The 11,610-nt window shown below is 24.8% G+C and overlaps 5 protein-coding genes and 2 non-coding genes across 7 annotated transcripts; 3 read left to right on the top strand and 4 right to left on the bottom strand.

Annotated features, from left to right (window-relative positions):
- DDB_G0285091 (hypothetical protein) lies at positions 1 to 216 on the top strand (the record flags this gene model as incomplete). Its single annotated transcript, XM_634921.1, has 1 exon — positions 1 to 216. A coding segment is annotated over one exon (216 nt), but the record flags the coding sequence as incomplete, so codon positions are not given.
- A 1,955-nt stretch (positions 217 to 2,171) lies between these two features.
- tRNA-Asp-GUC-18 lies at positions 2,172 to 2,243 on the top strand. Its single transcript has one exon. It is a non-coding gene; the product is annotated as a tRNA-Asp (tRNA).
- An 872-nt stretch (positions 2,244 to 3,115) lies between these two features.
- Positions 3,116 to 6,310, bottom strand: DDB_G0285089 (hypothetical protein; the record flags this gene model as incomplete). Its single annotated transcript, XM_634920.1, has 2 exons — positions 3,116 to 3,175; positions 3,380 to 6,310. The coding sequence occupies 2 exons, from the start codon at positions 6,308 to 6,310 to the stop codon at positions 3,116 to 3,118; spliced, it is 2,991 nt and encodes a 996-aa protein (XP_640012.1).
- Positions 6,311 to 6,455: 145 nt separating this feature from the next.
- DDB_G0285035 (hypothetical protein) lies at positions 6,456 to 6,782 on the bottom strand (the record flags this gene model as incomplete). The annotated part of the gene is made up of 1 exon (XM_634919.1): positions 6,456 to 6,782. One exon carries the CDS (start codon positions 6,780 to 6,782, stop codon positions 6,456 to 6,458), a length of 327 nt encoding a protein of 108 aa, XP_640011.1.
- Positions 6,783 to 6,850: 68 nt separating this feature from the next.
- On the bottom strand, positions 6,851 to 6,922 carry tRNA-Asp-GUC-12. The gene has a single exon. It is a non-coding gene; the product is annotated as a tRNA-Asp (tRNA).
- Positions 6,923 to 7,235: 313 nt separating this feature from the next.
- On the bottom strand, positions 7,236 to 8,021 carry DDB_G0285033 (hypothetical protein; the record flags this gene model as incomplete). Its single annotated transcript, XM_634918.1, has 1 exon — positions 7,236 to 8,021. One exon carries the CDS (start codon positions 8,019 to 8,021, stop codon positions 7,236 to 7,238), a length of 786 nt encoding a protein of 261 aa, XP_640010.1.
- Positions 8,022 to 8,571: 550 nt separating this feature from the next.
- Positions 8,572 to 10,959, top strand: DDB_G0285031 (hypothetical protein; the record flags this gene model as incomplete). Its single annotated transcript, XM_634917.1, has 2 exons — positions 8,572 to 8,803; positions 8,837 to 10,959. The coding sequence occupies 2 exons, from the start codon at positions 8,572 to 8,574 to the stop codon at positions 10,957 to 10,959; spliced, it is 2,355 nt and encodes a 784-aa protein (XP_640009.1).
- Between the last annotated feature and the right edge of the window lie 651 nt (positions 10,960 to 11,610).

Raw genomic sequence — 11,610 nt, 5'->3', positions numbered from 1 at the left:
CTAGATTATGATATATTAAAATCAAAATGGCACAAGCTAATAAGATTGGAATATTCAAGAAGGTTATCAAACTTTAACCAATTCTCAATTAAAAACAACCTCACAAAAACTCAAAAAGAAACCCAATGGTCCGAAACCATCAAAAAATTTAAAAAAGAATGGAGCATAAACACTAATGAACCAATTCCAACAATTACACCACCAATTAATTATTAATTACCTAATCTAAAATAACATACTATTTTAAATTCACAAAAACTAAAAAACCTAAAATAAATAAATAAAAATAACATACTAATTGTATACTACAATAGTTTATTTATATCAAAAAAAAAAAAAAAAAAATCTAATTGGTAAATTAAATTTTAATTTTTTAGTGTTTCTATATGCACAAACCTTAGATTCAAAAAACAAGTAGTAGTAATCATAATATAACCAAAAATATCAACATATAACAATATAAAAATTTAAAAATTTAAAAATCTAAAAATTTAAAAATGTAATAAAATATAACAATACACCGCTTTTAGGTAAAAAAAAAAAAAAAACAAACCTTAGATTCCAATAAGAATACTTCGTTAACATCTGGACGCAATTTTATAGCAATTAACCGTCTAAAGATGAAAACCTCTCATACTCGATCTTACTTAATAAATGGTACAAACTAGGAATCCTAGAATATTTAAAAAAAACAAAAGACTTAAAATTATCTCTTTCAAAAGATCCAAGTAATTTTAACGACCCAAAATATTTCCATTTACAAATAATCAAACTAAGAAAACTAACTTGCAAAGTATATTGTATTCCAGAATCAGTGCTGCCGAATCTCATCTCATTCGACCAATTCATATAAAAAAAAATAAATAAATAATAATAATAACAAAACCAACAACACTATTTTAAAATTAAATTGCTTTTTTTAAAATTCAAACCAAAATAGAAAAACTGAATTACAAAATAAAGTTAAAATCTCTAAATAAAACTATTAATTATTGTTTATTTCCTTTAAAGGAGAAATCAATATTAAAAAAAAAAAAAAAAAAAAAAAAAAAAAAAAAAAAATAATAATATCAAAAATAATAATTATACTAAAATAGGGATAACTTCTTAATTTTTAAAATTAAAATCCATAAAAAAACTATTAATTAAGGATCGGGGAAATGAGTGTAGGTATTAAGTTTGCCGTGGTAGGCCATTCTGTTTGATTTGAAATTAAATTTAGAAATTGTTATAATATTTATCTTGTTCATTATATATTATTTATATATGAATGTTATATTAATCTCTTTATTATCACCAACACCATTATCACTGATTTCATTCTTTGTGATTTTTATTATAACTAATTTGTAAAATCATTGAGCTTTTTTATGCCCAAAACATGATTGGTTGTTTAAGAAAATATTTTTGAAAATTCATTCTTGGTATTGTCGAATATAAAAAGATGCAGGAAATGAAAAAAATTAAAAATTAACAAAAAATGAAAAAAAATCGATTTTTTAATTAAATTGAAGAAAAAAAATCCATTTTTTTTTTTTGAATTGGATAACGCAATTATTATTTGCTTCTCCTAGAGATGCTAGATCTCATTTTATTTGTAGTTTTTTACAGGGTCTCTAAAAGAGGGTTAGTTTACTTTTTTCAAAACGAAACAAATAATAAATTACAATAAAGTAAAAAGATGGCTTTTTAAAATAGTTTATTTATTTATTTATTTATTTGTTTTATAAGTCTTTTAATAGGAAAAAAAATCCATTTTTTTTTTTGAATTGGATAACGCAATTATTAGTTGCTTCTCCTTGAGATGCTAGATCTCATTTTATTTTTAGTTTTTTTTTTTTTTTTTTTTTTACAGGGTCTCTAAAAGAGGGGTTAGTTTACTTTTTTTTTTTTTTTTTTTTTTTTTTTTTTGTTTCGAATTTTGAATTGTATTATTACTTTTGATTAAAACATCTTTTTTGTCCAAATTTTTTTCTAAATCTTTTTTTATTTTATCATCAGCTTCATGATTGATGTTGATGACATATTTGAATTGTTTTTTTTTTTGTGTTTAAGTTTTATCCACAATACCAACAAGGATTATTGGATATTTTTGAATTTTTCACTTAATTTTTTAGGCATTTGTCCAAAAAAATCCACTTGGAGTTAAAAAATTCAAAAATATCCAATAATCCTTGTTGGTCTAGTGGTGAGGATTTTCGCCTGTCACGCGAAAGGCCCGGGTTCAATTCCCGGACAGGGAGCTTTTTGAAAAATCCCTACAAATCCGAAGTTCCGATTTTCTAAATGCATCCAAAAAATTTAAAAAAGAATGGAGCATAAACGCAAATGAACCAATTCCAACAATTACACCACCAATTAATTATTAATTACCTAATCTAAAATAACATACTATTTTAAATTCACAAAAACTAAAAAACCTAAAATAAATAAATAAAAATAACATACTAATTGTATACTACAATAGTTTATTTATATCAAAAAAAAAAAAAAAAAAAAATGCATCCACAAAAACAGGAAAATCTTAACTAAAATAATATCTTCATTTTAAAAATTAAAATTTATTAAATAAACCTATTTATTAATTAATATTTATCATAAACTTTAACTATTGAAAATAAAAATAAAAAAAAAACTTTTTTAAATAGAATATTTCAAAAGATCCAAACGATTTCCTTAACCAAAAAATTATTATTTAATTATTTATTTATTAAAATTTAAAATTGTATAAAAAAAAAAAAAAAAAATATCAGAATACTTATAATAATAGTAATAACATTTTCTTTTTTAAAAAAGATTAAAATTCTGTATTAGATTATCTAAACTAATATAATATCTGCATTTAAACCTAACTAAAATTATAATTGTATTTTAAATAATTAACAATTCATAATAAACCTATTAATAACTGTTTTATTTATTTCCCTTAATCAATATTTAAAAAACATTGACCAGAGGGAAAACACTCTGGTGATTAACCAATTCATAAACGCATCAGAAACAAATTCAATCCTTCCCGTTCCACAAAAGTTGGCAAAATCAATTCAAGAAAAAGATTATCATCTAGATTTTTAGATATTGAGTTTGAATAAGAAGCAAATAGACCAGCACCTTATCACCCATCGACACTGATTACCTCCTCAAATATATCAGGATCAAAGTGAATCGGAATACCCTATAAAATTTATTTGAATTTTTTTTTTTTTTTTTACCTGTGATCAGACCTTCAAGGAATGTCCTTGTGTCTTTTCGGCGGTGTTTGTTAAACGATTTTATTTTTATTATTCAATTGTATTAAATTTTTTAACTATATTATATTTTTTTTTTTTTTTTTTTTTTTTTTTACTACTACTTAAATTGGAAGAGGGTTCGGAACTACTGGGGTTTGCCAGGCTTTGTTGAATTTGTATTTGTGAAGATCTTGATTGGTGTTTTTTAGTATTGCTTCGTCGTGTTTGATTTTCTTTAGTGTGATGAATTTTTCAGTTTCGATGAGATTTAGTAATTCTGTTTCTATGACCTTTTGCTCGAATTTTGGCTCTGGTTTGCTTTCATCAGTGTTGAACAATTTGTGACAGATTATCTTCCATAATTGGTGTGCTATTATTCCTATGAGATTGGGGAAGATTCTCTCAGTTCTGTTGTATTTTGATATGTCTAAGGTATCCATTGACCATCTGTGGATTTTGATGAATGATAATTTGTTAACTGTTGATATGATGGTTTTTTCAATATCTAGGATATCTTGGCATAGAGTGAAGAGGTGAGAATAAGGGTCTCTGAATAGGTGGCCACAGATCTTGCATCTGGTGTCTCTTTCGTGGTTGATACCTGGAAGTGATCTTGAGAAGAATCTGAAGAGGGTGTTTCTACCTTTTTGGTGAGAAATGCTGTTGATGTTTATGAATACTTTGGGTATTGCTGTGTTGTATCTCACCGCCCATAACTTCTGCCATTCTGTTCTTCTTGGTGTTGGGTGTCTGTCTTTGATCATGAGTTCGTAAATTTCTTTTAGTTTTAGTGGTTCGTCATTGTCGTTTCTTATACAGTCTGGAAGTTCATTTATCTTTGGATGGTTTTGGTAAAATTTGACTCTGAATACACCCCAGTGTCTGCACATATCGTTGAGGGTTGAAGTGTGGGCTTTTTTTCTACTTAATTGCTCCATGTACCATTCTTGTAAGGTATTGTTGTTGTTGTTGTAGTTGTTATGGAGTAGCCTGTTCATGTACCAGATTTTGAATGCTATATGTCTTAGTTCTATATCCCATAATTTTATGCCTCCTTCTTTCCAATCTGCATATGCTCTGTCTATTTTCATCATAGTTTTGTATTTTCTCTCTTTTGTATATGTATTCTTAACTGAGGAGAATAAGAACCATCTGGTCATGTTATTGATTTCCTCAATTTGTTCTTCATTTAGATTATCCATGTATTGATGGTATGTTAATTTGGATAGAACGTATGTTTTGAGAATTGTCATCTTTGCCTTCATCGTTATTGCTTGTGATTTCCATTTGATTAGATTGTTTTTCATTTCTTGGATTAAAGTGTTGTATTTTGAATTTAAACCTGTTTTGGTGAAATTGAGGCCAAGATATCTTTCTGGGACTGTACTCTCTTGGAATGGTAGATCGTGTGGTATATCTCCTATTGCTATCATTACTGTTTTCTCTTTGTTTAACGATGATGATGTTGCTGAGCAGTACTTTTGGATTTTAGTATTAATTTTCATTAGTTCTTCAGTGGAGTTTGTAAATGTTGCTATGTCGTCAGCAAATGCAGTGAGTTTTAATGATTTGGAATTTGGTAGAGTGAAGCCTTTGATTGTATTATCATTGATGATATCTATTAGAAGTGGTTCTAAAACTAGAGCAAAGATTGTTGGTGATATTGGGTCTCCTTGTTTTGTTCCTCTTCTGATTGTTATTCCATTGACTAAAAAGTCGTTGATCTTTATTTTGTTTTTAGTATCTTTGAGTAGGTTTAGTAGGATCGCTGTGAATTTTGGGGGGATACCAATATGCTCTAATGTTCTTGTGATACTCTTGTGGCTGATTGAATCGAATGCTTTGTTAAAATCGTAAAAGGTAATGAGTGTATTGTTCTTTCTTTTGTTACTTATTTCTATTACTTCCTTCATGATCTGAATATTGTCTTGGATGAACCTGTTTGGAACAAAGCCGTTTTGAAATTTGTTGATAATTTTACTGGTGATATCTAATAATCTACTGTTGAGAATTTTGCTTAAAATTTTGTAATCTGTATTGAGAAGGGTGATTGGTCTTCTATTTGAAATGTTTAGTTCATCTCCTTTTTTGAATATTGTTGTTATTACTCCTTCTTTGAATTTTGTGGGGATTTCTTTCTTATTTGTGAGGAGGTCGTTGAAAGCTATAGTCAATATTCTTGCTATTGAGTTGATGTGGTACTTGTAGAATAGTGCATTGATACCGTCTAAACCTGGAGATTTGTGGATACTTGAAGTTTTGATTGCTTTGGTCACTTCATGTATTCTTATCGGTCTGTCTATCTCGAGTTTCTTGATTAAATCAACGTCTACTTCCCATTTTTCTAATAACTTCTTGTGGGTTTCTTCGTTATCTTCTTTCTCTTCATATTGATCTTGATAGAATTCAACAAATCTTTTTGCTATGTTCTCTTTATCTGATATGGTCTTATTATCTTTATCTTTTATTTGGAATATTGATTTATCTTTGGCTCTGGATTTAAGGATACTTGTGAGGTATTTGCTTGGTGTTTCTTGATGCAGGTGGAGTTTTAATTTGATATCCCATGCTTTTACCTTTCTTTCTTCTTCTAATATTCTACTTATTTCTTCATTGAGTTCTTTTCTCATCTTTGGAATGATATCACAATTTCCAAGTAATTTGTGGATTACGTATTTTCTTTTGTTCTTTTCTTTCTTTATTTTGTTTTGTTCTTTTTTTAAATAATCTCTGATGACATTATTTTTAAATTTCGTCCATTCCTCCACTGATTTGATCTTATCTTTGTTCTTACTGATTAATTCTGATAACCCATCATGTATATGTTTGTTGTTGAGAATTTCTTTACATAATGTCCAAGGGAGTCTTTCTAGTTTGGTTGTTGTTGTTGTTGTTGTTTCTCTGTTGGTTTGTATTGTGATTGTGATGGGAAAGTGATCTGATTTGTTAAATACTGTGTTGTGGACTACCAGTTTTGAATTTTGGTTTAGTAGTGTTGGATGACAGTAGATTCTATCTAGTCTCTTCATTGATCTTGGAAATGTTGGAGTGTTTTCTTCAATACCAGTATCTAGTAGCATGTCTTGGTCTATTATTTTACGTAATTCAGTACCGAAGAAGCTGTTGCAATCGTGGTTGTTATTGAAGTCGCCTGCTATTATTTGATGGTTGATTGAATTATATTTTTTAAACAGAGATTTTGAGTTGATTATGAAGGTGTTTCTTTCAGATAAATGTGTAAAAGTGGACATAGTGATATCCTGGGGTGTAAAGTATGAATTTTTGCAGTGGGAAATCTTCATACTTGAAAGTGCTGTAACACTCGTGTAATAATGTGAATTTTTCTTTTAGTATTCTACCGAATACTGTTATACCCTTTTGTCTTCTGACAATGTTAAGAGTACCATTAACTATGAAATTATCTATTAATTTTGTTGAATTACTATTTAATTCCAAGGTATGTGGGTAGAATAACCTTATTTGAATAGTTTTTTTATTTAACTCTTCTTCGCCTAAGTTGAGTTCACCTTTAAGTTTATCGAAAAAATTCATTTTTTTAAAAATTTATTTGAATGAAGTTAGAAACCGGAACTTCGGATTTCGAGTGAGTTTTCAAAAAGCTCCCTGTCCGGGAATTGAACCCGGGCCTTTCGCGTGACAGGCGAAAATCCTCACCACTAGACCAACAAGGATTATTGGATATTTTTGAATTTTTTTAACCCCGAGTCTATTTTGCTTTATATAAGAATGACAAGAAAAAAAAAAAAAAAAAAAACTACAAATAAACTCTCCTAGAACACACTCAAATTGAGTGATGTTATTAAAAAAAAAAAAAAAATTTTGCTTTATGATTCAAAAAATTTAAAAAATCTCATTAAAAGTTTAAATGTTTTAATTATTATAAAAATACCCTTTTTCATACAATGGTTTTAATTCTTTATTTTTGGTACATATTAAAAGTAATTTACAAAAACACTATTTATTTATTTTTTTTTTTTTTTTTTTTTAAAGATTTGATTTAATTAAAACACCACCTTCCAAAGGAATAATAGCACCAGTTATATAAGTACTAGCTCTTGAAGTTAAAAATACCAATAAACCTTCAAGATCTTCATTATTACCAAATCTACCAGTGGCAACACTAGATTTGACCAAATCCTCAAATTGTGTAAAAGTTTGTTTAGTCATTTTAGACATAAAAGGACCAGCAGCGATTGCATTGACTAGAATATGTTCAGGTGCTAATCTATCGGCTAAAGTTCTAGTTAACTGATGAAGGGCAGCTTTACTTGCTGAATAAGCATAAGTTTCTAAACGTGGTACTCTAATACCATCGATTGAACCAATATTAATAATTCTTGAAGGATCTTGTGAGGTTGCATTCTTTCTTAGGAATGGTAATGCTGCAACACTTGTATTAAAAACAGCTTTAACATTTAAATTCATAACTTTATCCCATGCTTGGTCTGGATATTTCTCTAATTCTTCACCCCAATTTGCACCTGAATTATTAACTAAACAATCCAATGACTGTTCATATTTTGAGAATTCTTCAAATAAATTTTTAATATCACTCAATTTCGATAAATCTGCTTTAATTGCTATACATTTTCCTGGTCCAATCTTTGTTAATTCTTCTGCTGTTTTCTTACATTTTTCAAAATCTCTTGAACAAATATAAACTTTTGCACCATTCTTTACAAATCCTAATGAAATACCATATCCTATACCACTACCACCTCCAGTAACTAATATAATTTTATCTTTAACTTGAAATAAATTTGATACCATTTTTTTTTTTTTTTTTTTTTTATTATACCAATATTTTGAAAATGAAATAAAATAAAATAAAAAATTAAAAAGAAAAAAAAAAAAAAAAAATTAAAAAAAAAAAAAAAAAATTAAAATTTATTAATTATTATTAAATAAAAAAAAATCTTCGCAAATAAAAAAGAAATGAATTGAAATCACGACATAATTTTGTTTCTTTTTTGAATGGTAAATTAATTTCTTAAAAAGAGAATAATTTATTGAAATTTATATATATTATTTTAAATTGTTAACAGTAAATTAAATTAAAGGAGAAAATTATCAATCTTTAAAACATTAAAGATATTTTTTTTTAATAATCCAAAACTAATAAAAAATAATAAAAAAAAAAAACAAAAAAAAAAAAAAAAAAAAAAAAAAAAAAAAAATTAATTAAAAAAAGTGGATTTATAATTATTTTTTTATTTTATTACCAAACTTTTTTTTTTTTTTTTTTTTTTTTTTTTTTTTTTTCAAAATTTAATTAATTTTCGAGAAAAAAAAAAAACTTTATTTATTTTTAGAATGAACGATGGATATTTTATTAAATTTAATAAATTATTCAAATAATTTAAAATCACAAATCAAAAATAATAATAATCCTGAAAATGGGTCCATAGTGGTACTACTTTCAAATATATCAAATGATTTTGAAGAAATTAAAGATTTACAATACAAACAACAACAACAACAACAACAGAATCCAAATAACATAATAAAAACATTTTCAAACACAATATTTAAAAGAATAAAACATTTTATAAGTATATCAATTAATTTTGGTATAAAAACCATAGCAACAAAATTATTATTAATAAAAAAAAGAAAAAATATAACTAGTTCAACCTCAACATCCACATGCACAACAATTACAATTGATAAAATTATAAATACAATTCTATTTGAAAATTTAAATATAATAATTAAACTATTATCATTAATTGAAATGATAATAATTAGAGAATATAATTATTGTAAAAACACAATAACTCAACAACAACAACAACCAATATTAATTTGGATTGGTAATTCAACCAATAATAATAATAAAAATAAAAAAATAAAAATAATAAATTTAGAATCAATTGAAAAATCAATAAATTATTTAAAAACAATTAAACAACAAAATAAAAACACTAGAATAATTATAGATAATGATATACCATTAGATCATATAAAACAATTACTTTCACAATTTAATAATTTTCCAATTAATATAATATGTTTTAAAAATAAATGTAAAAATAATGAAAAAGAAAAAAAAGAAGAAGAAGAAGATCATGATCATGATCATGATGATAAAAAAAAAGAAAAAGAGGATAAAGAAAAGGAGGAGGAGGAGGAAGAAGAGGATAGTAATGATGATTTTGAAATTAATGATTATATTACATTTCTATCAATAGATTTTAATAATCATTTCATATCGCTATCAAATACTGAAATACTATATGATTATTTCATAAATTCAATGAATTATAAACCAAAATTTATAACTACAACAACTACAACAACAACAACAACAGTAAATGGTTCAAAAAATTCATCAAATACAACGACACCAATAACAACTAAAGATGATATTGATTTAGATTCAGATGGTGAAAAAAAAGAAAGTGATGATGATGATGATGATGATTTAACAGATGAAGATACATCACAACATAATGAAATTTATTCAACATCACCAAAAGTTTCACATTCTACATTTTGTCAATCATCACCAACTTTACTTGATTTAGATTTACAGCAACAACAACAACAACAACAGCAGCAAAATGATAAAATAGGTGGACAACAAGAGAAACAAATAACACCAAATAGATCGTATACAATTAGAAATATGAAACCGGTTTCAAATCAAAGATATTATTCAACACCAAATAAAACTGTAATAATAAACCAACAACAACAACAACAACAGCAACAACAATCATCAACATCACCAAGTATATCACCATCATCTTCAAATATTAAAAGTGAACCAAATTTTGCACGTATTGATTATAAAACCTCAATGTTTATATCGAATAAACCAGTTGCAATAACAACTGGAAAAGTAGCAACAACTCAAATTCATCTTAGAGATGCATTGGATAATCCTGTACCAACCAATTTAACATCATCAAATCCATCTGGATTTGGTCCAATCTCATCATCACCTTTACATTTAACTTTATTGGGTCCAACTAATGAAATTTTACCATTTTATTGTTTTGTAGTTGGTTCTGGTATTTTTGGTATTAGCTTTTTTCCAACAATTCATGGTATTTATACTTTATCTGCATCTTTAGATTATAATAATAATAATAATAATAATAATAATAATAATAATAATAGTAATAATAATAATGGTATAAAAAAAGATTTATCAATTAAAAATAGTCCAACCATTTTTAAATCAACTGCTGATGGTATCATTTCACCAAATGAAATTAGATCATTACATAACTCTAATGAAAAGAAAAGAAAATTACCATTATTAGATTTTGAATCAACCTCAAATGATTCAATTGATTTATTAGATTTTATTATTGATTCTGTTGATAAAAACAATAATAATAATAATAATAATAATAATAATAATAATAATAATAATAATAATAATAATAATAATAATAATAATAATAATAATAATAATAATAATAATAATAATAATAATAATAATAATAATAATAATAATAATAATAATAAAGAAAATCATAATCAAAATCAAAATGAAATTGAAAATGAAAATAAAAATGAAAATGAAAATGAAAATGAAAATGATAAAAATGGAATTATTTTTATTAATCAAAATTTAAATAAAGAATTTAATGAAAGTAGTCCAGAAATGTCACCAACTTTACAAGTAGAAGACGATAGTAATATTTCAGCTGTTAATAATGATAGTAGTGAGATTGAAGCAACCCTTGCAATTTAAATATAAAAGTAAAAAACAAAAAATTTTGTTTTGAAAAAAAAAAAAATAAAATAAAAAAAAAAAAAAAAAAAAAATTTAATTAAACACATATTAAAAAGTCAAGAAAGATTAAAAAATTATGGATAGTCATGAGATTGAAAAAACTCTTACAATTTAAATATAAAAGTAAAGAACAGAAAATTTTGTTTAGAGAAAAAAAAAAATAAAAAAATAAAAAAAAAAAATACAAAGAGTTGTTTTGTGATTAAAAATAAATACAAACATAAAAAAAAAAAAATATTAAAAATAATTTTTTTAACACCACTGCGTTTTTTAATTTTTTTTTTTTTAAAAATATCTAATCAGAAAAATTTTTTTTTAATTTTTCTTTTTTTAATTTTAAATTTTTTTTTTAATTTTTTTTTAATTTTTTGGTATTTTTTTTAACAACTTACAAATCTCAAAACATTATTTTTTTATAAAATTTTAAATTTTTAATATTTTAATAACAACCCTATTTTTTTTTTTCCTGGTTTGCGAAAGCTCATAAAATTTTGAAATTTCAAAAAAACGATAATTTTTTTTTTTTTTCATGTTTTTTTTTTTTTTTTTTTTTTTTCCCTCACATAAGTGTTTGATCAAAAAAACAAATTTATAAATATATAAGGTATT

Source organism: Dictyostelium discoideum (genome assembly GCF_000004695.1).
Source record: "Dictyostelium discoideum AX4 chromosome 4 chromosome, whole genome shotgun sequence".
In the NCBI taxonomy this organism is placed as follows: domain Eukaryota; phylum Evosea; class Eumycetozoa; order Dictyosteliales; family Dictyosteliaceae; genus Dictyostelium; species Dictyostelium discoideum.
Note: the sequence above shows the minus strand (reverse complement) of the source record. Positions and strands in the feature narration are given on the sequence as shown.